The sequence below is a fragment of the Apteryx rowi genome, unplaced genomic scaffold (genome assembly GCF_003343035.1).
Source record: "Apteryx rowi isolate R43461 unplaced genomic scaffold, aptRow1 scaffold_3, whole genome shotgun sequence".
In the NCBI taxonomy this organism is placed as follows: domain Eukaryota; kingdom Metazoa; phylum Chordata; class Aves; order Apterygiformes; family Apterygidae; genus Apteryx; species Apteryx rowi.
In genome coordinates, this window is record NW_020449418.1 from 7,722,602 (window position 1) to 7,749,115 (window position 26,514).

The 26,514-nt window shown below is 40.0% G+C and overlaps 1 protein-coding gene across 2 annotated transcripts; it reads right to left on the bottom strand.

Moving 5' to 3' along the window:
• Positions 1 to 66: 66 nt before the first annotated feature.
• OGA (O-GlcNAcase) lies at positions 67 to 26,411 on the bottom strand. 2 transcript variants are annotated; one of them, XM_026069500.1, is made up of 16 exons: positions 26,155 to 26,411; positions 22,272 to 22,323; positions 21,840 to 21,937; positions 20,459 to 20,589; positions 19,390 to 19,561; positions 17,726 to 17,824; positions 17,293 to 17,577; positions 16,596 to 16,754; positions 14,839 to 15,449; positions 14,271 to 14,445; positions 10,704 to 10,789; positions 9,736 to 9,840; positions 7,942 to 8,027; positions 6,768 to 6,960; positions 3,156 to 3,315; positions 67 to 2,364 (listed from the first exon to the last, which is right to left on the bottom strand). In XM_026069500.1, exons 1-16 carry the CDS (start codon positions 26,339 to 26,341, stop codon positions 2,228 to 2,230), a joined length of 2,736 nt encoding a protein of 911 aa, XP_025925285.1. In that variant the 5' UTR covers positions 26,342 to 26,411; the 3' UTR covers positions 67 to 2,227. The 2 variants fall into 2 exon arrangements, with proteins under 2 accessions (XP_025925285.1, XP_025925286.1); XM_026069501.1 differs by lacking the exon at positions 26,155 to 26,411 and adding an exon at positions 24,272 to 24,331.
• Positions 26,412 to 26,514: the final 103 nt, after the last annotated feature.

The window sequence follows — 26,514 nt, forward strand, 5'->3', positions numbered from 1 at the left end:
CACAATGCTACATGCACTGCTGAGCCACTTCTGATTCAGGAACCTCATACACAAAACACACATTTCTTATTTACATTCACTTCTCAATTTTTATTCTATTTCTTGCATGGTCTTCRAATACAGTTTTACAGGTCATTTTTTCTGCTACAGATACTGTTGATCTAAAAACAGATTAATGAAAGTGGCATTCCAACCTTAATGAAAATTCATAACCATGAAAGATATGTCAACATATCACTTTACAATCCTAGAATGATGGTATTGGCCTGACATTCCATAGGTTTATACAATTAATTTCTATAATAACAAAGTCATAGGAAGAGAAAATGTGGCAACTCCTTAAAAGCCAAGAAATAAGGCCACAAGCATCCTATGCTGTAATGCTAGGAATCCAGATAAAATAAGTTGACTCTGGCATCCATGAAGAAACAAAACTCTCCCACCTGATAAACCAAGGTATCAGCTACTCAACATGCACTCAAAGCTGTATAAAAACTAGTGGCATTCAGCTCTGACTTACATGAAATTCAATAGCACAACCCCGTACCTCTCTCTAAAAATGAAATGAACTTGTTTCAACTTAAATACTTCGCTACCGCATTAAAAAATTGTTCACATTCTGCAAAGGAAAAAAAAATATCTTGCATGTGACTGCACCACAAGGCCAAATGCAGCATCTCCTTACAGGTTGCAGACAACATTACTGCAGTCTTAATGCCATTCATTATAGGTTGTATAACTTCTTCAAAGCCTATGCAGCTGGAAGCTTATATAAGGAACTGAACTTCCTTTGTGCACCATTGAAAAAAAAMCCAGGAAATTTAAAAAGGAAGAAAAAACACAGTTGATGGCAGCTGGTGAAAGGAGCAAGGTACTGCAAGGTGTGTATCATTGGCCAATTACATCTCTGGGACACTGGGACTTTTGTGAAATACCAATTTCACAAATGATGCAACTACCTCACTAGCAGATTCCATACCATACTGACTCCATCACATAGCCAAACATGTCAGACCTGGGTAAAAACATTAAACTCTTGGAACATTTAAAAGTAGGTAACCATTTAAATAATGTGTAAAAATGTGCTTATTGTGGCATTTCTTCTAGAAAAGTTATTTGATACAAATATGCAGGATTTGAAGACCCTGATTTAATCAAACTAGTACGAACAGGCTTTGAAACAGAGAATGTTCCAAGGACAAATCCCAACTGTGGGCCAGCTCTCTCCCACTCACCTTCTTCCATCCACAATTCTGTGCGAATGCCACYAAAATTAACAGGTTTAGCAGACCACCCCGTGAATTGCTGTTTCAGTCCCAGGAGAATGATGATAGCCTCAAGCAGCAGCAACCTTGCAAGAGAACAAACTGCCATMTGAAGGAACGATCCTTTGGGATCAGCACCCCTTATTCAGGATGGTCAGTTTCTAGCCCTGGATATGAGGCACAGTAAAAAAGGTCAGTGCTGAGGACAGATTCGCTCTCCACTGTGGTTTTACATTATTCAAAAGTGCCATCTTGGACCTAAACCATTTCACTTTTCAAAAGAAAAAGTTACAAAAACTGGTAAACAAAAAGTTAGTCGGCATACAGTTAAGTTTATATACACTGAAATTTACAGGTTTTTCATTAAGTGACTTCTGCCACAGACCACTGCACATTTGTCCCTAACAAAGCACAAAGCTTGAACCAATGGTCATTAGAAGTGACAACAGGTCATTGCTTTATCAACAAGCATAAAGATAGTCAAAAATAGAACTGCAGCTACTTATCTTTAAATTTGCTGACTGACACAAGTAATCCCTCCCATTGCTGCAACTCCCAGTTGCGCATCCCCSTATACGACAAAGAAACAAAACTGCACCTTTATAGATACTTCTGACAGAGACCACTGTTCTGTCGACACTTGAATGCAGAAAACTGCCATTGACCACATTGCTGACTGAGAGGGATTCCTCCAAGAAGTTATAGCCCATGCAAGATTCCTTGGCACTTCACACAAGACCAGGAGAGGACAAGGTTTCTCTTTGTCAAAACAGTGTTTTCAGCAGCATTATCCTCTTCCAACAAATTACAGTCTGAATGTGTGATGGGTGATTTTCGCATAGCCCCTTCTACCAAGCTGGCTTATTGCCTGCTTTGTGCAGCTAGACCATATGAAGATCCCCACCACTACCTGCCCAGCTGTTAAGGGACTACAGTACTGGAACAGTTTGCTGTCAAGCACTTCACAGGCTTCTTCCAAGGATAACAACATCCTTTGGAAATCCTTCCATTTTAGCTATTTCAAAACAACCCAGCTTGCTGTAAAATTCCAGAATTCTTTTATCRTCTGGTCTCACTTCACAAAAAGCCCCACGGGAGCCTGAAAAGGGAAAAGAAAGAGAAACACAACAGTGTGGGAGAAGAGTTATTATAATAAGCACAGGCTACAAATATTATTAGATTCCTCATCTATTTCAACATTTAAATCCAATGAAATCACTGATCCAATTCCATGTGAAGCACAGTTAGTGCCAAAAAGAGACCAAATTTATGGCAACATAGCTGACTGTCCCCTAAAGGGACTGCATAATGCAGACATCTTGTCAGTCTCAGCAAACCACCTCCCTCTACACATCTTGTATTTCCCATAAAAGCATACTGAAACTCAGGTGTTGGCTCAGAAAACCGCACTACAAAAAGGCATGGAACTGTGCAAGGGAACTGAACCTCAGGTGCACAGTAAGGCAGACAGCCAAGTGCTTCCCCATATTGAAGGTCTTGGTAATTATTCACCAGGGCATACTGTCACACATAAGAAAAAGCATCACTGCTGCAGCCATAGGGGAAACAAAACATCTGCATGTTGTTCAAAATGCAAAAAGGTATACTCTCACTGACGAATTGCTCCCACAGTTCTTCCTATTTTCTAATTTGCAGGATAACAGCTAAAGCAAAAAGCTTCCTTTTACAGAAGACAATAGCAGAACAGTTAGCTATGTAAAAGCATTTTATAATTATTTACCTAAATAATCTAGGGTGCCAACTATGATAGGAATCAAATACCTCAGGCAAATACAAGACATGTTAGTATTAACCATCCCAAGTTTGCCTAACATCACAAAGCTAATACATAATGAGGAAACAAAAGAATTTCAAGTGCAAGAAGTTTACCATTAGCCTTTAGAGAAGAGAGCAGGCAGGCCATCATACTTTTCGCCACACTTGGATCTGTCACTTTTTTGTGGATATCTATCTTTATCAGTGACGGGAAGTTGGCAAGAAACGATTCGGGCAACACTTCTTGCTCTTCATGGAAGCTTAGCATTATTTTCTGAAGACAATATGGGAAACAGACAGTTAAACATTRTTCAGCTTTTCAATTTCATTCAGATTTCTTAAGAGAGTCTGCTTTGCTCAGGGAGTATTCCTCTCAATCAATATGCTTTTCAACTACACCTCTGATAGTCACTTTGTTCCTTACCTGCCGACCAGCTGTCTGTATTCCAAATGAAAGGCAGACTATGGAAGTTTGTCAGACTGTCAGAGAAGGAACGTAAGACTCCTTGCATAGCTTCTCAGTGACCCACACTTCAAGTGAAAGCACCCATAAGCCAAAAGTCAAGGTAGTCTACTCCTTACACTGATCTAGTAACAAAGAGTTTATGCTTGGATATTCTTTATCTTTGCGTTTTACTTAGATAGTTTTAATTGTAAGCGTCCTATCTTTCCACATGTATTCTTCGGCTCACAGCAGCCTGGAAACATCTCTAATGTTCATGCAATTACTTTGAACAATTTGCCCTGACAAAAATGAATTTGTCTGTGGGTTGAGACAAGCCTTGTTGATTACCAAAGGCTCCTGTTGATCACTAAAAGCTATCGTAACCACCCAAAAAGATCGTTGGAGTAYGACATCAAACATTAACTTCAGGCAACTCGCATGGGAATGGAACAGTCAAATGAGATAACACACCATGGACAAAGCCCTACTATTTGAAATATACTCAAGTCATTCTTCCTGTTGATTACTGAATTTTAAAACTTTTCTGGGGCACTGGCTCAAGTAAGCAAGACACCTAACTTGGCTTCTTGTATAGACGAAAGCCATGGTAATAACAGTCGAAACTTGGACTTTATCATGGTATCAAAAGCAAGGATCCATAATTAGCAAACCACACATTTTGCAGGTCAAGTTTAAATACAACCCCCTCAAATCTATAAATTACCATCTCCCAAACTCTTGCAATGACAGATCAGGTCTCTGTTCAAAGCTACTACTTCAAGCTGGTTGAATCACTTCAGATTTATAATGAAACCTGTCCCTCTGAGCTTCTCTTTATCACAGCTATAACAAGCACAATCCCACAGCAAACATTCAAAGCTAGACATTCTGGTTTCAAGCGCTAAGGGAAAGATGACAACTGCTTTTTCTAACTATAGAAGAGCTGAAAGAGAGAGAAAACAGGTTAGAGAAGAAAGGTAAGGTGGGGCTATGGAGCAGCCCAATATCAGAGACAATGCATTCATCTTTTGTGATCATCAACTAGCCTTGGGAAAAGCAGATATTAAACTTCCCTGACAGGAACTTGGAAAAAAAACAAGACAGGCTCACAACAGTATGACATGGTAGTCAGAGGACTCGATTTATGCTGTGTTTCACAGAAGGATTTATTTATCCTACAGATTTTGGGCCTCAAGATGTATTAAGTGTACTAGAAAACAAGTGAAGCGTATTAGAAGTCAGGAATTTGGATCAAATGACCTGAAAAGCGTGCAACAGGAGCTTTCAAACCAAAGTGGAGACTGGGATTATCAAGAGGTAAGATGTATATAAAGTAAACCCAACCAATCCTGTTCTGTGAGAAAACTTTTCCTCTCCTCACCTTCAATGAGGATGACTTCTGAGCAGTTATTAAGGGTTCTTTGCTTTCCTTTATAGTGCCAAAGGGGTAAATGGAGAAAACCCCAAAGCATCTATCTCAATTGCTAAGTACAAAAAGACTCCCCTGTTTTCCAGAGAACATCTCTCAAACCAAGAGTCTTTAGAAACAGAATTTTCCTGGGGTATTGTACTAACAGCAAAAATCCTGGTGTAATGTACCAACAGCAGAAAATGCTTTTCTGTTCTTATTGCTTGTTCTTAGAAATCTGAAAGGCAAAGCTAGTTCATCAGCACAAAATACCTCCTGCTTTCCCTCTCTGAAGTTTGGCTTTAAACTTCTGGAAATCAATACTCCTCCTCCTCTACTGTACCTACCAGAGCTTTGCTGTGTTTAGTTTGATTTCTTCACACACACTAGCTTTGCTTCAAAATCTGAATTTACTTACTTAAGTTTGAAAGCACACTACTGTACAAATGCAGAAGAATGAACTCACAAAATCTCTAGGCTGTAGAATTAGCTCCACTTCAATAGTAGTGGAGGAAATATTAAGACACCTTCTAGTCAGGTCCACCCTAGAACAGACATTTGGAAAGAACACCATTTGCTGCAAGGCACTTTCTACGTACTTCATTTTTCCCCCCCTATCAAACGTGCCTAAAAGTAGTGGCCAATTTTCACAAACAGGGTGACAAATGTCTCATTCAATTTTCAGGAAGCTTTGCTTATGGGAGGGCCTGTGCTCTCAGACCCATAACCTGCATTAAGACCATCTCCATTCTAGTCAAATAAAGCAAGAGCACATTGGCATATCCTGGGTCAGTCCAGATACGCCAGATTTGCGCAGAGCTTGCCGGCAGCGGATTTCGACAACCCAGCAGTCTGATGACAGCCTTTGTATTCGGGCAACTTATCAGAGAGCACTTTCTGGAATGATTTGCTTTTCCTCAAAGAAGCTGATGCAACTGCTCATTGCCCCTGGGCTCCCAGGTGATATTCTGTTCAGATGCTCTTTCCATGCAACCAACACATCCGGTGAGAGGCTGAAGCCTATAGCACCACCAGGCCATGGATGACGGTTTAATTTTTTTTTTTTTTTTCTTGAATGAAAGAAGGGCTCCTAATTCTTAGGGTAACATGGACTTGTTATGATCACCATTTTTTTCCAAGGTTTGAGAGGGAAAGAGAAAGGAAGTGTTCCTCTGTGCTTGCCTCTACTGGAGCTTTGCCCACAGCTGCTTTAGCATGTAGGCGATTGTCAGCATCTCTTGTTAAGTATTAAGCAACTTTTCTTGATGAGACTGCATCAGCTAGGACTTCTGAGTATTTCTGACACTTCAGTAATAGTCTGGTTTTCTAATTTCTTCCAATAATAATTCAAGATATTTATTCTTAGCACTTGCCATTTTGCACCATTTACAGCCGTCACACTACACAAATAGCTCCAAGATTTTAACATCTAGAACTGGCTTGCTCTTCAATTTGTTCTCCGTACTTAAACTAATATGACTGTCAAGGGTTAGTCTTACTTGGAACATGGGGAAACTAACAGCTGTTAATTTATTTTCAAAATGCAGTCTTCTCTAGATTAATGTTCTACTTCGGTTTGAAAGCTCCTGTCACTTAGCAGTTCCAAGAAGTCATTGTATACATACTGCATTGATTAATACTAAAGTACATCTCATGGGTGTATTACAGCTCACAGCTGTATCTCATTTGTGGCGAACAATTTTGGTGTCACCACGTAACAGGTCAGATACTATACCCATCAAACACTTCAGAAAAATGCAAATATTGAATTACATGGAAGTGCAATATGCAAAAAACCCCAAAGACTTGCTTTAGAAAAAGAGAGGAATGTAGTTCTGCATACAATTCTGGTCTCATGGGTATATATACTAACCTCTGCTTCAGACAGCTCCTTGTCACTGTTTGGTTTAGTATATTTTTCTTGCATGAAAGGGATCCAAGACATTTTGCATTTTTTAATGAAGGGAGTCACATCAACTGTTCCCAAAGCATAGCCGCATATGCCATCCTCATCTTCTAAGACGAAGCAGTAATCCAGGCTGAGGGTGAGCAGACCTCCCACTAATCTGCGGAAAGAAGTGTCCAAATTCAATCAAAAGAAGGTCACTTTGTTCAAATAGGCTCAGACATTCTAGAGAAAACTCTGGGGTCATCCAAAGCAACAACAGTCCTCCAGCAACAGAATTAGTTTCTAGAAAGTAGTAATTAACAGACTAATCAGACATCACAACTCAGAGTTGAGCAAAATCAGCAGCCCAGGATCCCACAATTTAATTCTATACACATAATGCTTCTGACTCACCAGGCAGACAAACTTCCTTCACCTTCTGCTCTCAGTTTTTCTGCTGCCATCACCTCCCTGTTCTCCTGTTTTCTTTCCTTTTTTTGTTATCAGTTACTAGTCTTTTCTTAACCACTTTCCTGTCACTCACAGGGTAGCCTCTTTACAAAGTTCTATCTTAATAAAACGTTCACAAGACCTAGTAAATGCCCAACAAGCTCATGCTAGAGCTCAATGAATTTAATCTGTTTCTATATTGTTTTTAATCTCACTTGTCACCTTTTAAATGTTTGTACAGGTAATGCGTAGCATGTATTACAGACAAAACTCAGGCAGTTGGCTGGCAGAAAGGTCCTCATAAAATGTAATTATTTGAAAAAACAAGCTAACTTGGAAAAAAGAACATCAGAGGACAACTATGGATGACAATTACGGACACTCACATGATATGATACTTTCAAAAAAACCTCAAATAGAATATCATCATGAACAGGTTCCATGACAGGTTTCAGCTGAATCTTTTTGCTAACACTTCACAACAGGTGACTGGAGCACGAACTGAGATATAACTGTTAATAACACTTTCAAAAAAATCAAAGAAACCCTTTTTTAATGGCTGCAGAGGGCAGGGTTGTCTATTTTAATTCAAAGGTTTTTTTTAACYCCCCCACCCCCAGCATTTCTTATTCAAATTAAATACAATATTAGGACTTCATCCTTCAGAACGACCTCTGTCAGGTCTCCATCATTCATTCTTAATACATACTTGTCTCCAATTAAGTCTGGTAAACTATGGAAGGGTTGATCAGCTCCATCAGCATACATTTCTCTGCAGATCTTATATACAGATGCCTAAGAAGAGAGAAGAGATGTTTTTCTTGTTCACAAGGCAACAGTCAAATCCAAAAGTTAACAACTTTGTTTTGGACAGATTTCACTAATACCTCTACTGTAACCTAGCATTGGCAGACATTTAAGTTACATGGAACAAAAATATACACTGRTAAGAATGTCTTCCTCCCCCCACTTCCCTCCCCTCTTCAAAATTAGCTCTTAAAATAAAAGCTGCCTGTCAAAAAACACTGTGTTTAAGTGCAATGGCCAGGAAAGACAGGCTGGGCATCAGCTTCATGCATGTCATAACACCACAATATTAATCCTGATGGCTGGTTACAACACGCACAGTGAGTATCAATACACTTGATACAAAGTCCCTTTTCCAAATTTCTAATGTTTGAGTAGACCTGCTTCCTATTTAACTAAAGTGAAGGACAGATGCACCCTGACTGATTTCTTCAAGATAAAAGGCTTTTACTGCCTTTCAGCCATAGCAGCTGAATCTCTTTAAAGATCAAACTTTTAGAAGCCACATTTTAAATGAGAAAGGCTACACGTTTCACCAAAATGACTTTCCACTTGGCATGTCTCCAGCCTCCTTTCATAAAAAAGAGATGCCTTCTCAGAAGAGATATTCTTTATGACTAAATATTTTAGTTGTATCACCAATTGTTTAAGCAGCTTAGAAATACCAATTCCATTGCTTATAAAAGAACAAACCAGCTCAGGCACAGTCCTGCATTAAGAGACAGACAGAACAGCACACAACAAAGCTAGCTTAAAACTAGCAGGTAAAAGACATGTCTTCACATGATAGCTTTGTCTTTCTGGTGGGCTTCAAAGTTGAGAATCATTTGAAACATAACTATCTAGGTTGAGTTCGCAGCAATTCAAATGAAACATTTCATCTCAATGTAGCTGCAGAGCAAAGTTTAAGCTACATTAATCCTCACATTGTTTAAATTTGTACCCATGAAGGGTGTTTACTAATTGTTGGTATCAGTTTAAAGTATCCTCTTGCTAAGATAGTGTAAGTGAAGTTGCACTCCAGATCTGTTCAGGGACAGGTGGGGGGGGGGGGGGGAAAAACACACCACACATTATCAGTAAAGAATTCATGGTTTGAAAGTATCAGTCTCTCCAAAACAAATCCGATAAAAACCACTCCAAAATCAGATTGAGAAGTTTACAAATATAAGTAAAAAAAATAAGCATGGCTGAATTAGAGTGGGCAATAATTATYACATCTTACAACTACATATTGAGATGCAATATTGATTCAAAGGCATACACTATATGCAACAGCTAAAGTTCTGCCCACATYGCTCTGAGAAAACCATTAGTTATCAGAATAATTACTGAGTGAACAGATATACGCACACAGCCTCTAAGGTCAACACACTGCATGCGATTGCTCTGCAAGAATTCCACTACCATCACTGAACAGTTTTAATTTGCCTTTCAGAAATAGGGAAAGGGCTCAMAGATTAAAAAAGAGGAACTGGGAATCAAGATGGGGGTATAACTATACTATTGCACAGCAGGTTGTTGAACCATAGGCAAGTCACAAGCTTWGTTTTCAGTGACGCTTGCTGTTTGTGCCTTGTGCAAGATGTTGGGATATTTGTTTTTTTAGGAGATGAAGGGACTCAGTAGTAGCCACGGGGTTGCCACAAAATGAAATGCATCATTAGCAACAAAGGCAAGCATCAAAAGCAGTTACCTCATCTTTAGGAAAGTAGGGTCGTATGGTGTACACTTTGGAAGTGGGCGTTAGTGGAGGTGGTTGAAAAAAGAGGTCATTTGCCCCATCAATAGGCAGCAAGCGCTGTGAAAACAAAATATTCAATATGAGCGTATGAACAACAAAACCCATCACTCTTGGGTGTGCACTGCAGACTCCCAAATTAACATTTGCTACTGCAGGCACCCCAGAAGAAGGTGGGGTTGGTATGCTTTACAAATGCAAAGACCTCATCTGAATAGAAAATATCCAATTGGTGTTTTAAAATATACAATTGAAACAGCACATTAATGAGTCTGTTAATCTTATCTGCTTTAACGTACTTTTACCAATCATATCTACACTGTCTCTGTATAAGAACATAGAATGTCAGGAGGAAAGGTTTGGTCTGAAGAGGGTTAACTGGCCAGAGGAGACRCTTTATCCCAAAAGCAATGCGCTGATTCAATTTGCTGCGCGCAGAGCACCTGTGAGGGGGAAAAGTATAGCACTTGAAAAATCCATGAACAAATTCGAACATGGTATAAACAGATTTAAGGTTATTCCCCAATTGAAACCTTTCCAGCAAAATGCATTAAAGCTTTATTTAGAGAGGAACCAAAATTTGCATTGCTATCCCTTTTGCTCATGGAATTCCCATCGGCAGACAAGCATGCGCGCATTGTGCAATTGCGGGCGCAGATAAAAATGCTGTGCGACCTGCAAAGAAACAATGTGAAATGTACAACTAAAGCCGCTGCGCTTCGCATGCGCGTGGGACAGGCAGCATCTCCTTGAGAAATTACTGTAGAAAGGGGAGGAAAATTATTTTAAACCAAGCTGTAAGGCTAATGGGCTTTGGACCAGAAAGCCTTCGGCAGACCAATCCTTCCAGACCTCTGATGTGCAACAAAAGGTTTCTCATAAAACAAAGAAAATGTCATTCAGTTGTGAAGTCATATTGATACCTGGAACTCTCCTGCTAGACCACCTCTAAAGGCCCAGGGTTCTTGGTCTCCACTTAAGAACTGTGCTGAAGATTGACTACGACACCCTGTTGAGATCAGATCCAAGCGGAGAACGTTACGAGAAGGGGGATTTCCTGGGTGTCTAACATGTCCAAACAGCTAACACACACTTGTGGAAAAAGCTCTCTAACTGAGCTATAATTCAGGGCTTTGGGGGAGGCTGTAATAATGTATGATTTGTAAAGATTTGGTGCTCATGCACTAATTGCACTATTCAAGTTTTTGTTCATGTAACAGACTAAAGAATAGGTGAGGTGATTATGATAACACACCTCATTCCAGACTTGAAGGCATGAGAATGGTGCCATGCACAATTACATGAGCTTCTCAGAGTGTACATTATTTTGTATATTTGTGGCAAAAGCATTTGTTTCGTCTATAAAAAGAGCACATCTTGGAAGCCACATGACTCAATAGCTACTATCGTAAATTTAAGCAGCTGAAGACCAAACAAATTCCATTATCACAGCCCCTTGAAAAAAAACTGGACCTTTCTGAAGTCACATTTTAGTACTGATTGTTTAAATCTTGTCAGAAAACCAGGACCGGCAATAAATGCAAAGAGTCTGGAACAGTTAAGGCAGCCAGGAAAGCTGTACAAAATGGCGCTCTCGCAAGAGACTGAACAGACTTGCATAATCCAGGCCATACCTTTACAATACTGCTGGCATGTTTAAAAGCTAAGTAGTGTTAACTAGAATTAATTCACAGTTTAACTAGCACACCCTGCTGGCCACAGATAACACTAAGCTTTGCTCTTTAGTGTCCTGATTTTTCCTTTTCAAGCATATCAGATRCACCAGGGTTCCTACTGATCTACCAGCCACAGTAGGCCCATTAAAGTGCTCAGCTTTAGTTTATAATTGCTGTGAAAAGAAACTTCCATTAGCTGTTTGACTTTTAATACTGTTCCACTGGTAGGGCATCACAGCCTTTAACAGCAATTAATATAAATGACACCTCTGACAGACAGTATCCAGAGTGGAGATTTCAGCTACCTGCCTAGTTTTCTGACAAGATGAGCAGCGCAAATACTCTTTTCCTTTTGTGGACAGCAATCTACTTCCTGTTCAAGTAACAGTCCCAGATCAGTACAAACAAGTATGTTGTGCTAGTCAGAGAGTCCCAAAGTGTGCCAAGTTTGACATTTATGACAGTTTAGGAATACTTCTTAAAAACAAACTACCCTAAATATGGTAAATTTCAGAAATGATCCAAGAATCAGGCTTTGAGTTTGGTTTGCTCCCACATTTTGGAATTCTCATGTAAAAAGATACCCTTCACAAGGAGATTTAGTCAGCAACTTGGAAGACAGTATCTGTCTCTCCTTTGAGACTACAACTTAACTAGCACTTCCAATTATTAAAGAGCTGTGTGAATGAAGAGCTGTATAAATGAAAAACATAGTTAATGCCTTAGTCGCTGCGCAAATGTGACTTCAGTTCATGCCTATTGCACAGCTAATCTATCTGAACTGCCTCACAGACAAAACCTTTCCATTTTAATTAATTAATGACGACGCGCTGTGAACATCTGGCGCTGTCCATCCAATAGCAGTAGAAACTTGTGCTGAGGATTCTCCCATCTGTACACAATGGGGAAGAAGACAATAGAAGTCGTTAGTAATCCATAGTACTGTACAGCCACACTAATTTAAGGGACTGAATGCTAGCTGGACTTGGGAGGAGAGGTTAAGAAAATGAACTTTCAGTGGACCATTGAGCACACCGTTGTGAAAACTCATTGTTTGGATTTGTAACATTCTTAACTTTTATATATCTTTTATCAGATATCTTGCTCTGTATGCATTTACACTAGTTATAAAATGCAAGCTAAAGATCAAAACATCTCTCAAAAAAGCATGATTAGCATAAGGCTATTAAACTGCACATGTTAAAAACTCTTAAAATGAAATTTTCAACTACCTAATGCCAGCTTGAGTCCTGGAACAGAACAGTGCCAGAGTTAACAGAGCTACAGTTTTCTAATGTGAACCACTCCAAATATTTGGTGCATTATTTAAAGACTTGGACCCAATTTCACGGGGACTTTGAAAACAGTTTCAGATGAAATCAGGGAAAGCAGTAGGTAGTTCAGCAATTCCAAGATGAAGTCCTAAGTTGGGCCTTCAGTGTTTTGAGGTTACCAAAATCAGTCTCCCCTTTAAAAAGTTTCAGCCTAGATTTTTGAACAGATCAAGTTAGCGAAATGAGAGAGCATTCTTTCTGGTTAAACGTCAACATACAACAAGAGTAGCAGGTTGGGGGAGTTGTGTTACACTGGTCCTAAAAATGCACAAAATAAGCCTTTTAAAACAGCACTAGGCAGAGATGTTAATATACTACAATGCTACTAAGTCTTGTTCCCAAGCTATTTTTTTCCCCCTGTGCTTTGCAAAAGGCAGTCCTAAAAGCTCATCTCATCAGCCATACATATAGGGACCGGATATTTAATCAGCACAAAACACGCAAGTTGTAGAGCAGGGACTGACTTGATGATTTAGCAGGTCTTCCCTATCCCTACATTACATGACTATTTAAGCCTGACAGGSTTTAAGAGTATGATTTAAAGACAATCCAAACACTAGAACTAGACCAAGGCTGTGTAATGGTTAGCCACTGTGAGGTTTGTGACAGCTACAAAAAGTGTGACATGAGACCATCAGCGTTGCTGCCTGCTGTGTATGTCAAGCAAGTCCACAGCATATTCCTTACAGTTGGATTGAAACCTGAAAGTGAAATGAGGTCACTAGAATTACCCAGGCCATGCTGGTGCTATCTGCCAACTTAGGATCCCCCAAAAAATCCTTCATTAAAAAAAAAGCAAAAAGACAAAAAAAAGGAAAAAGTGTTTCAAGATCTGATTAGGTCTCAGACTAAATCTGTCTAGAGAGCTCCACAATTTCCACCCATTACCAAAAAATATATAAATTAAAAAAAAAGTCACTTGGAAGTGCTTAAAGGAAATCATTTTGCACCAGAATAGCCTTACGCTAAAGCTCGCATGCGCACAGGGCTGGGAGGATCGGCTTCCTCTTGGCCAGGCCCATTGAAAGGTCGCTTCTGCAATTGTTCTGTTAAAGACAGCAATAACGTTATCAAGACAGAGCAAGCAGCAGATGGCTGATGTGGTCACATTTCGTAGTGTCATTTCCAATCATATATCAGGAAATCCAAGGAGCTACATGGTATAGTCCAGTGTGCATTCAGTCAGAGTAAGTTAAAGTAAACACTTACGTGTCAGATGAGATTCAAGTTTCATTAGCCCAGGAAGAAAAAAATCAAGGTCTCCAATCTTAAGCATCCAGCAGACGTCACTTATAATACCAAAGCAAAAATCACAGGAAGCATTGCTTCAAATAGCGAGGCAGGAAAACCTTTAAAAGAGGGTCAAACCAGACCCCACATCCAAGAAAACATATTTGCCTAGTGCTTTGTTTTCCTCGTGGGCTAATTAGAAAACAAAAAATATACTATCTGGCATTGTAGTGGCTCCCAATGCACCTACCTAACCACTGCACAAAAGATTTCACCATTGACATAATACTCTTGATATCCCAGACGTAGGAGTACATATCGTAAAGGATTGTCCTGTTGGCGCAATTGGAGAGGCGAGTGAACATTCCCATCACCAAGCTGCACATCTCTTCAAATTTGGCTGCTCGGTTACGCCATTCTTCTATCTACAGATGGAGGCAAAAGATCCACAAGATCAAACACAGCCTTCTAAGGAGAAGAGAAACTCTAAATAAAAGGAAGACTATACAATTCTATATTTCATTTTACCAGCATGGACTACCATACTACACTCATTGGTATTCTCTACTGTTGTTACAACAAGTGAGGCCAGTGAGTGGATCGCTTGTCAAATGCAGACACTAAACTGCCTTTATAGCTACAGGGCTTAACAGAGTGGATTCCACAGGAGGAATGGAAGTTATTGTCACCTGTGGTTAATTATACACCACCCATCAGCTYCTAGAAAATGAAATACCATTCTTTATTACAGACAACAGATTAACATTGCTCACAATTTAATGACTTTAAAATGAAAAACGAGATCAGGTCACACTCACTTTTTCAGCATCCTTTCCTTTGCAATTAACACTGACAACACTGCTATTTGCTCTGAGCCACTGGAATTCTCTCAGCATCTGTGCACCTTTGGGCCCATGTTCATAGGGAAGGTAAAACAAGTCAGCAAGAAGCTGCAAATCCTCTAAAGTCACTGGTTCTACTGTGTAGAGAGGCTTTTCATTTGGCCCAGGCACAAACTGGTCTTTATTTATTTGCTCATCAGTCTGCATAGGGGCAATGTCACTACCAGAGTCTTCCTGCATAGACATCTCTGGGGACTTAGATTCAGCTATGCTCTCTTTATCAGTATCCATTGGTTTTAACTCCTCTGCCATCTTTGCTTCAGCGATATCTGTCAGTATCTGATTAGTACTCTTGTCTGTGTCATCTTGTTTTTCCACCACCATGTCCATTGGTTCCTCATCAGACTGCTTCTTCTCTTCCTCCTTTACCAACGCTGGGGACTCGCTGCTCAGTGCTGCCCCCTGACTCATGATGGGTTCTTGGTAAACTGTGGTAACCACAGTTGCTGCATTTAAAGAGGATGGTGCCACCAGAGGCCCTACATCCCCTACTGCAGTTTTAGCACCACTGTGGGCCACTTGCCTACCTGAGAATAAGAAGAAACAAGTTTAAAGTTTTCAGTATCTGCCAACTAACATTCATCCATGATTTGCAGAAGTCATTGATCTGAATCTGCTGCCAAGGCATCTGATCAGTGTATCCCCCTTTTGTCACTTCGCCCGTTCACTTCTGTCATTGTAGTTTTAACTATAGACTTTGTATTTTGGCAAGCTCCCCCTCTGCATAACTGATAAGCAAAGATAAAGGGGAAAAAAAGGCTAAGGAAGTTATTTAACATTTATACACTTCCAGCAGCATTTCTGACTATGACACCAGAATAAAAAGCTTTCAAGGTTAACCTTTTTTCCTCTCAATCAACTGACTTGGTAAAGCTTTATTTGGATACAGGGTGCACTTCAAAATAAAAGGATACATGTTTAATTGCTTCCATTGCAAAAAATGTCTTTTAACCTGGGGGAGGTAAAGAAATGAAGGATGATGATAGCTTAACCAGTGCTCTTCACCCARCGTTTTTACTGCAGTTGGGAAATGTTTCAAACTCTGCAGATATTCAAAGGCGATAACTACACGCAAACAGAGTTGCAGGGTGGGCAGAAGAGCAATTCATCAGCAATTATCAGAGAAGGGCAAACTGACAGGCCCAAACCCACATTTGACAGAAATAGACTTTACTTCAGATCCCAAGCTCCCAGTGCTACAAGAACAAAGGTGTACAAATGCTGAAAAGAGCTGGTTTCTGTAGACAGAAACTCAGAAAAATAAACCCAGCTGAAAACAACTGGAAGAACATGGACATCCTCTGGGGCACCACTAATGTTTATAGTAATCCAACATCCACTTCACAAAAAAAAATCCTTCCTATTCTCTCAAAACCCATGAAAGCTTAATAACAACTGAGACGAGTAAGATGCACAGACTTTTCTTTCTTGTATCAGAAGTGCTAAAGGGTCACACTTCAAAGTTGTTTCTGCTAATCAGTCAAGGCACTACACACATATTGTAGAATGTCACACTTTTTTTTTAAGGTTTCCCCAATAAGATAAGTAGAAAATACTTCCACTTGAAAAGYATACAAATTGAGATCTGTAAAACAGTTTTAGTCTAAATGCAAGTCTTGAACATTTAGTCACATTTTTCTACCAACACCAGAATGAAACCAAATCCAACTCACTGCTGTATTGCTGAGGTACCCCAAACTCTTGCAGCCATTCTGTTAAGGCCAACTTCAGAGCCATTTGCGGGCTGTAAAGAACATCCGTTTCAATATCTTCATCACTCCCCTCGTTTTCCAGTTTAATCTGGATAGAAACTGTACTCTCTTCAGTATCAGCTACAGAGACAAGTTGAAAAAAGTTATCATAGAAGTTGCATTTGACATAGAAATGACATGTTAGACAAGGCACCCAGGAACTATCTAACAGCCTTACTTTGCAAAGGGCAAGGCGTTACATCCCATTTACATATAATGGAAAACTATGGTTACCATCAATGTCAGCACAGAAACAGTACACAGAGACTCGATATCCCGGCATTCAGTTTCCCTTTCGACCTGAATTGCTTCTATCCCAATCAAGTGAAATTCACGGACACTTATAATGTTGAATTTATGCCATTCAAAATTGTTTGCTGAGAGCACTTTTTATACAGCTGCAGATACATCTCAAGACTAAGCAATTCTCCAGTAGTTCTCAAGAAGTCAACAAAACAACCTGAACGCTTGCTATCTCTCAGGCAATTGTCCCACACCTACASGATAGAAAATGCTAAGTGATCTCAAAAATAGTTGGTACAGGAAAGGTTAGAATAATCAGAAAGCACTATGACTTATATGGTTAAACAGGTGTCCCAGCACAGTTATGCATACTTACTCATCACCACATCTTTTCTCACTCCATTCATGTTAGATTTGTACCAGGTTGCAAGTGTGTGAATAGCAACATAATTGGCTTCAAATTCACAGTTTGGATTGGTCAGAACTCCCTTTAGTCGAGGGATGAGCTCAGTTGACCGACCTTTGTAAGGCCCAAGAAAAAGCCTCTTTTGATCATAATCATTAGCATGAATGTTATCCCAGATAACTGGTGCTCTCCTGATTATCTTTGAAACTTCTTCAATGGACTCTACTGGAATGTCTTTGGATACAACTTTCGGACCTAAGAGTGAAACAGGATAATCAGAAGGCTTTGCATATATTTGAAGAGTCATTCCCCCACACAAAAAGTAGTAAGACAGTTTATTTACTAAATACATATGATAAATAATATTGACACCGTTACTGAATTCAAGGAATACTATTTTTACCTGTCCATAAGACATCAATGCCAGGAAGCAGCTTTTCTCCTACAGTCCGTAAATAAGGAGATTGGGCAACATTTGGATAGCAGAAAGTTCCACAGTACTCTGCATGGGGGAAAAAAGAAAGTTACTACTAGCAGAAGGATGCATACATGTGAAAACATACCCAACTGTACGATGAACACATAGAAATTTTAACTTGAACATCATCACACAGCAAGGACTTTTCTGTGTAAATATATTTCATGTTAAGTATCTTCTTTCATTTTCAACTTGCCATCTGTTAGTTCAATACACCTAATTCTGTTCTTACAAGTGAGTAAACAACTGCCTACTTATGTTTTTCAGGTTACTCATGATTTTTTAAGTCTCATCCCATATCTCCACCTCCATTTTTCAGTCACCTTTCCCAACCTATTCTATGGTCAGAAGGCTAAATTTACTTCTTAAAAACAGGGAAAACACTTGGTAATTGCTTATTCGCCATCTAGCCCAGAAGTACAAGAGAGGAGAATCTGTTTTAGAATTTGTCATAAGCAACACTCAATTAACTGAGTTAGTTTTATACAGTTACAACTGTAATATCATGTAGTCTGTGGCATTAAGAAGTCACAATACAACTAAAAGTTGGCATGACAGGGGAGAAAGCAAGGCAGCTCCACCACATTGAGAAAATACTACCCTTTGAAAAGAAAAACCTCAATATAATTAGTCAAAAAAGGCCCAAAAGTCTAATGTACAATTAAAAAGAATATTTATATCAATGCTCCTTAGAATAAAGACCAGAGAGAAAAGAAAGGATTTATTTAAAATCAGACAAATATCAAAATTTGGAAAAAAAGCATAGTAAATCCCGTAAACAGAAGTGCGGGCTACAGCAGACAATATGCAAGACAACTAGAAATCCTGAGACTGACTACAGAGTGCAAATAGCTAAAACGATTAAAACCAGAAGATGTGGTTCTTTGAAGTTAAAGATGAATACTGCAACAGAACTAAACTACTACAGCATAAGGGGATAAAGGAAGTAATTAAGAATGACAACAACATTGCTCCTCAACTAAATTTTCCTTGCATGAGTCCACACCACTGAGGAGACTAATACCCTTCCCTACAATGAAACACTCTGCAATACAAGAGGAAGCTCACAAAAAAAAAAAACCCACAATAATAATAATAAAAAGACCAGACCTGAGAGAGAGTCATGTGATTTTCCAAGACATTCAAAAAAGTAACTCGTTGACTAGTGAAAATGGGTAACCTTATTAAAAACAGGTACTACTGAAAAAAAGTGTTCACAGTAAGTGCTGTAACTCTTATTTTAAGAAAATTCTAAGTAACTAATAGCAAGCCTGGTAAGAAATCAAGAAGTAAACAGACTTTGGTACAAACAAAACAGAAGTCTTTGTTTAACCTGGTTTCTAGCTCAAACTTCCAGAGTCCTTATATAGAGCTGCTTTCCTAACTAGGCATTAAGCCTTTCAGGGACATGTATATCTGGCATAGCCTCTAGTATAATTACTTGAATTTTCTTCATAAGTCAGTTCCTGCAAACTAGCCAAAACACTCTTTAAAGCAGTGATAATATCCTCAACCAACCTTTTAACCAGTAAGATAAAAGCCTCCCTCATTTATGTTAAGATTTAACTGAATTATTCATGTTGTTTTACCTGTAGGGCAGAACAGGAATGTGTCTGGTTCTCCTAGATACTGGTAAATTTCATTTGTGATTGAGACCTGGGCATGAGCAAAGGAACTGAAAACTTCTTTGTCTGCTGCACACATGTTGTGATCAATATCATCAAACAGCAGTGCAAAAGATCTGCAGCCAAACTGGGAAACCTAATGTGAGAGACAAGAGAAAAAATTTTACATTTTTTTAGGGAACCATAGAAAATTTTAAAGCTACTTTGCCTTTATAAAAGGATCAAACACCTCAAAGATTAGAGCCATTTCATTTGAGGAATCATTATTCAGTTTATAAATGTGTAGCCTAAAACACTCCCCACAAAGCGTATCACACCTATACAAAAGTCAAAGCAAATCCACAGTATCTTAATAAGTGTGCAGTGCCAGAGCATGAAAGCTGCATGTTGGAATACTTCCATTTCCACAGTGTAGATTGCAAATTCAAAATCCTCTCCAAGAAAGGAAAAACTACAGGAATTGGGGAGGGAGGGTAGGAGAAGCAAGACAGGCTTTGGCATCTATTCACAATGAATGCCTGTCTCTGACCCACCACTGTTTTTCTCAAAGATGCCTCTAAAGACTGGCAATCTGTTCCAGTTTTTGCAATCCAAAGCTGATCTCACCAGACAGACAGCTGGAAAAGAGCTCACTCTATAACAGCTTTTGGACAAAGGACAGGAGTTAATTATGAGAACAAAGCAGTACATGCATGTCAGGTCTGCCTCCAATGTGCACAAGAGTTCTTGCCTTGGAAATGCATCTTAGCTTCAGGGCCCTAACACACTTTGGAGACAAACTCACAAGAAAGCCTCCAGAAAGTGGTACAAGATCGGATAACTTACCTATCTAGATGATCACCAACCATTTGTACAATGCAACCTGAATGTTTGTTTCATTGGAACATACCCATTTGTATTGCTCGCAGAGGYGTCCAAAGTAACGCTGACATTGAACATATTAAAGCAGTAGTAAAAATCTCAGAGCGAGCCAGATACTGAAATTTTCAACTTAAGCAGCACTGCAACTCTAGTAAGTTCATGCAGCACTTACTTGGTCCAGCTTGCGTTTCAATGTGGATACTTCTTTAGGATTCGAGAAAGTGATGTCAAGTCCAGGCGAGATTGCATAGATGAATTCTATTTCATGTTCTCGTGCAGCTGATATCAGAGTCATTAGCTGCTCTAGAAATCAAATTCAAATATTTCAGAAGGGTTCAACAATAAAAAATTAAGATGTCATTATATGTAAGTTATAAAAAGCAGATGCCTGTTCTACCATACACCAAAAAAAGTATAAAAAAACAAACAAATGAAATAAAGATCAAGGTATCTGCTGGAATGCCTAGAAACTAATGTAGCAAAGATCACCAAAATATTTTCAAGAGTTCTCAGAAATTATGCCAAAAACAATGTGTTAACTGTCCTGGTATTATTATTCTCTATTTTTCAATTTTTAAAGACACTTAAATATTCTCTTGATTTCAATGCCGTGTGACAAATATGGATGCAGTCTGCTTTTGCAGCACGCATGCCAACTGCTCTAAAACTGTTACTCATTTTTTCCATTTTTTTCCACACGCACTAAGAGACAATCCAATGTAGTAACATCACCCTGCATGATTGGTTCATATACTTTTTGTAGGGCTAAAGCTCAGGACACAAGGAAAAGGACATTTTTAACATCACTTGGCAGAAGCAGTTGCTTTAAGTTGCTGAAATTTAATTCTCCACACAATTAACGAAGACAATTATTTTTAGAGTATTAAACCACCTTTGTTGTTTTTGACAATAAGCTTGCAGTATCCTTTAGATTATACTTCTACAGTGATTCAAAGTGGCCTCCAAGAGGGATTATTTAATTTCAAGAAGGTATCATGTTTCCCCTCACTCAAGGAAAATGATAATCCCACAGGCTAATAAAACACCATATATCCTGTAAAAGCCTGAGGTGGATAAAAAGCCTCACAGCAGCTTACACAGATCTTTATGTTCTGACTAAATAGCCAGGAGCTTGCATTCTCAACTGGTACTCTCTTCGTTGAGACAAGCAGTTAATGAATCACATAAAAGGGCATGCTACTCTCTCAATCCCCCCCTTTTTTTTTTAAAATCATTTCTACTTTATAATATGGCCCAGATGATCAAGAGCCAGAGGGATAATTCTAAGCAACTCTTTCATAGAAAAAAGTAAATCCCAAAAGACAGTCTTAAAAGCAGTCGTAAAAATTGTCTGTATTGCCTGTATTTAAAAGAAGTAAATTCAYGCTTGTACCAAAAGCTCCATTAAAAATAGCTGCAGGGTATTCAGAACAGGTCTCAGGATTCACCTTTAGAACTGGCTACTGTGATTAAACAGACAAGCAYGTGTAGCAGCAACCAACTCATTTAAAAGCTGCTTATAGAAAACGCAGAGGGGAAATAAAGGCAATTACCTGCTTCTTCCACAGAATACATTTCTCGCCAGAACATCCTGTGCTTGTAGTCATCCTTTGGAGCATACAGGTATGTATTTAGTCCCCATTTCTGAAGTCTATAAGCACAGAAAAAAGGCTTCATTGACAGAGTAATCTACAAATCCAGACATTGTATATTTTACTTGATCTAATCCTTAGTTTTTGGGGGGTTTTTTTTTGCTTCATTCAGCATTGTGTTATACTATTAAATCACTATAACTTTATGTACATCTGATACTGGAAAAATCCAGAGCAGTTAGACAAGATGGAAAGGTGAATACAAATCCCCAGAATACAGATGATATGCAAAAAGCTGCTCTAGGTTAGAACAATAAGTCTGTTCAGACCTAAGTGGAAGATTATGATTATATTGTGATGGAATGCGCTGCAGTGAGAGGAAGCACGACTTGCCTTCTAAAAAGTTCTTTCCTCTGCTCCATAACCCAAGGTCTTCCATAAAATCCTATGGGAAACAAGATTAAAATTGTCCAGTTAGATGTCAGATCATGCCTGTTCTGTGAAACATTATATTATAGCCCACCATTTTCTTCCTCTCCCCCAATAAACTATTTCTGCTACATTCATCAAAAAGCCTCCCAAAGCAGGAAGAAAAAAATAGCTAGACAATATCAGGAAAGTGTAATAACCTCAACTGATCTAAATTTAAAATGCAATTATAACTTATTTAATTTATTATGATCTAGGGTCTGATATTTTTTGCCACTGAAGCAATTAATTTTCCAGAATCCAAACTGAATTCCTGAGCAGATGCCCTTCACAAGTCAAGTCAGCAATATTATAAGGGCAGACTGAACAGTCATAACCTAATTATCACTCCAGATGCCTACAAAATAGATTTAATTCTAACAGGAATACTGAAGAATTCTGAAAATACTTACCAGCTCAAAAATGCTTAACTGGTGATGCAGACCATAGTTCTAAATACACACAGAGTATGTAAATACGTATTGAGGTAGATGATGTGTAATTAAATCATGTGTAAGTAAACAAAATACAAAGGATTTGATTCCTTTCATTCACATTAAGAGGCTCCCTAAATTTTATTTCTCAATGCCCACATCTTCATAAGTTAAAACTATGTATTTGAATAATCACACAAAAGCACCTACCCAGGTAATTTTAGAATAGGCTATATTCAAAGTCATGTACTTTGGAAATTCAGTTTTAACTTTTTAACTACTTCCGGTTTTAAATCTAATCCTTCCATTCTGGAAGCATAATACTTTAAAAAGCACTCAATTCGCTCTTATTCATGTAAATTCACTTAGACTTATGTGCAAACAGCTCAACCACTCAATTCACTCTTATTCATGTAAATTCACTTAGACTTATGTGCAAACAGCTCAACCACAAGTGGGCAATTCAAAACAAAGCTTCAGCTTGGCAGTCTGCAAAGACCCAAGACTAAAATAACAGTGCAATTTAATAAGCTCTTGTTTTCAAATAGCATGGCCACTCTAAACGATGAATGATGCTACCAATATACAAAGCTCACAAGCACACAACATCAGTTCAGAGGTAGATAATTTCCCCATTTCCAGAGCTATTCACCACTGTAAGTCTGTAAACATTTGGTTTTAAGGAGGTCAAAAAATCCTCCTACAACCTTTCAAAACTCAAAGCTGATGCAACTGAAGCATTTTCTATATATTAACAAGTATTTCAGTTACCTGTTTAAGTGAACAGTGTTCGTTTTAAGCAGCTCAAATCAGGTTCAAGTTTTAAGAATTAGTCTCCTAAGAGCGATCTTAGGCTAACTGGCGCCACGACGTGGCAAAGCCGAGTAACTACCACTTCTTACTGAAACTGCCAAGTGACAAATGGAGGACGGTTAAAGGGAAGAGCAAACAAAAGAGAGCAGTTGCCAGGCATAAAACCCATCAAGATTATTTCACCCAGAACAAATTCTTCATTTCCATTAGAGTCACCCAATTCTGCTCAGTGCCAGTGTAAGGGAGCTCAACAACCCCAAAAGGGAATGAATTACTGTGGCACCTCATCAATATCACCTATGCCTCATAACGTGTCCAGAATGCTTTACCAATATGACGGCACTGTTTCAGAGCTAGTGACAARAACAAAAAGCAACTAAATAGAAAACTGAAGAGAACATGCTAATCTGAAGTGATACAATAGCTATATTTTCATCTGACATTTCTTTGACTACTGATGTCATCAACTGATGACAGCACTTGGATCTTTCTGACCAACTAAAATCAACTTATTTTTATACTATCACCTCATGACTGTGTGTCAGGTTAATACAAACTCAACATAACACTGCAAATACTTCATCCCAGTTACCATGCTCTTCATCACTAAATGCCAGGTTGTCCTGGAGCCAGAGCACCAGAATTTCTTATCCAGGACTCTAAAGTCTTATTACTCACAAAATGGTGCATCCAATGTGTCATATCCTCTTTACACTCCTGGAGCGCATATCCTGTATTTTTGCCCAGATCTTCAGCATTCTTGATGAAAGGCAGAAATTTCRCTTATTGCCATGTTTCCCCACTTTCCCTCCTTTTCTGTCAAAAAAATCTAGATTCTCCAACTCATTGCTTTAATCACATCATACCACTACTGTCTTAACTGCTGCATATAACTACATATAACTATTTATCTGCATTTCTGAAGTTAATCCCAGTTATTTCACTTATCCCCATAGTTTCTCTATGTCACTAAGAGACTGACATTTTCACCCACTACTGTTTATCTCATCCATCGCAATTGCTTCTTTTTTTATGCTCCTCTAATCCTTTTTTACGTACACATATTAATATTAGATTGAAAGCTTCTTTAAGTGGGGGCCATTTTCTTGCTTCGTGTTACATGCAGAAGGGTCAAGAACATTGACCTTTATAGCAGTTGCACCAAAATATAAAACTAAGATGGTCAGTAATTTAATTAAAATGACTGGAAAAATGATTATGTTAACCAAGGATCTTGATATCATCCCTGAATGAACAGCTGATCACACAGTCAGGTTATATTAGCAGGAGTAGGAGAAACTGCATTGTTACTGTCTATACGTGCATCTGTTCACTGAACCTAGTCTCCAGAGCTTTCAATCTGACATCTTCCTTTAGAAAGTTTTACTTTAATAACAAAGCCAAGACACCTCTCTCCAAACTGACTGTATGTAAGTCTGAATAAGTGCTAAAAAAATAAAAACTAAGGTGAAAATTAGATTAACTGGGGCTAGTGCACCTAACACAGTGACATTTGCTGCAGCCAAATGGTCTTTTTTTAAGATATGAACAAAAGGCATTCTGCAAGCAGTGCAGATACTGACATTGATAAACAGCCTGTTTCACCATTCCGTTTGTTAACTGTTTTGTTCTCCTCCTGGACATTTATTATGGGTTTAAAAATAATAGTAATCCAGCCACGGGAATTTAAGATAATTCCAAATCAGCTATTATGTAGGGAATAAACCATTCTTTCTTTCTGGCTTTCAAGTATCTACCTTAACCAATTTGTCAGAAATGCAAATACATTCTGTAGTTACTGAGAAATGCAAAAAGAGTCCCTTTGTGTTGCAGAAGCTGCAACAATTTAAACATTTTAATGCCACAAATATGCCAACAGACAGAAGAGGCCTGTTCTATACTGCAATTAAAACGGCAAGCTACAACACCATCGTAGAGAGAACAAGGGGATACTTAATGCCAGAACAGATGTCTATGGAGTCACCTATTCCCTACCCAGGGAACTGAGCCTCTGGCACGCAGGAAGCGCATGTACAGCTAGGATAATCGCACAGCAGCTCTGCTCTCCTCCCCCCTCCTCCCTCCAAATCTCCCCCTTGAGACACGTACTAGCAAGTGAGCCACCGCACGGCCGCAGCCTCCGTGAGGGCTGGCGGGCCCGCAGGGGGTGCCAGGCCTGCCCGCACCTCGCCAAACAGCTGCCATCAGAGGGCACTCCCTGCTCAGCAGCTCCCAGCGCCAGCCCGGGGGCAGGAGCCCCGCCCGACAGCCGCCTCGCCTCGCCTCCCTCCCCCCCGCCCGCTCTCGCGGAGGCAGCCCCAGCCAAAACTGCGCACCGCCCGCCCGCCAGAGCGGGCTGCGCAGGGGCCCGGGGCGGGGGGACGGGGCCCCCAGGAGAGCGGAGAAGAAGCAGCAGCCCCGCGCAGGGGCCGCCCCCCTCCCGCGTCTCCCGGGGAGACCGCAGCCAGGCCGCCCCCGCGCTGCCGGGGAGGCCGCCCCCACCGCCGCCACCGTCTCCAAGGGCTACCGCCTCCCCCCAGGTCCCCCCCCGCAGCTCTTACCTTCCACGACGCCGCAGAGGAAGCGGCGGGAGCCCAGCGCGGTCTCCGTCTCTGTGTCGGTCTCCTCCCCCCCCGGGAGCGGCGGCGCGGCAGCGCCCGGCGGCTCTAAGGGGGCGCCGGGCACCCCGGCCGCGTTGGGGCTGCCCTGGGGCTCCTCCAGGGCCGCCTGCCCCTCCTTCTGCACCATCCTGCCGCCCGCCGCCAGGACCCCCACTCGCCGCGCCGGGCCGGGCCAAACCGAGCGCCCCTTCCCCCCGCCGCCCCTTTGTCTCCGCCGCTCCGGGCCGCCGCCGCCGCCGCCGCTTCCTGTTTACGGGGCCCTGCGCCTGCGCGGCGAACCGGCCCCAACCGGTCGGCACC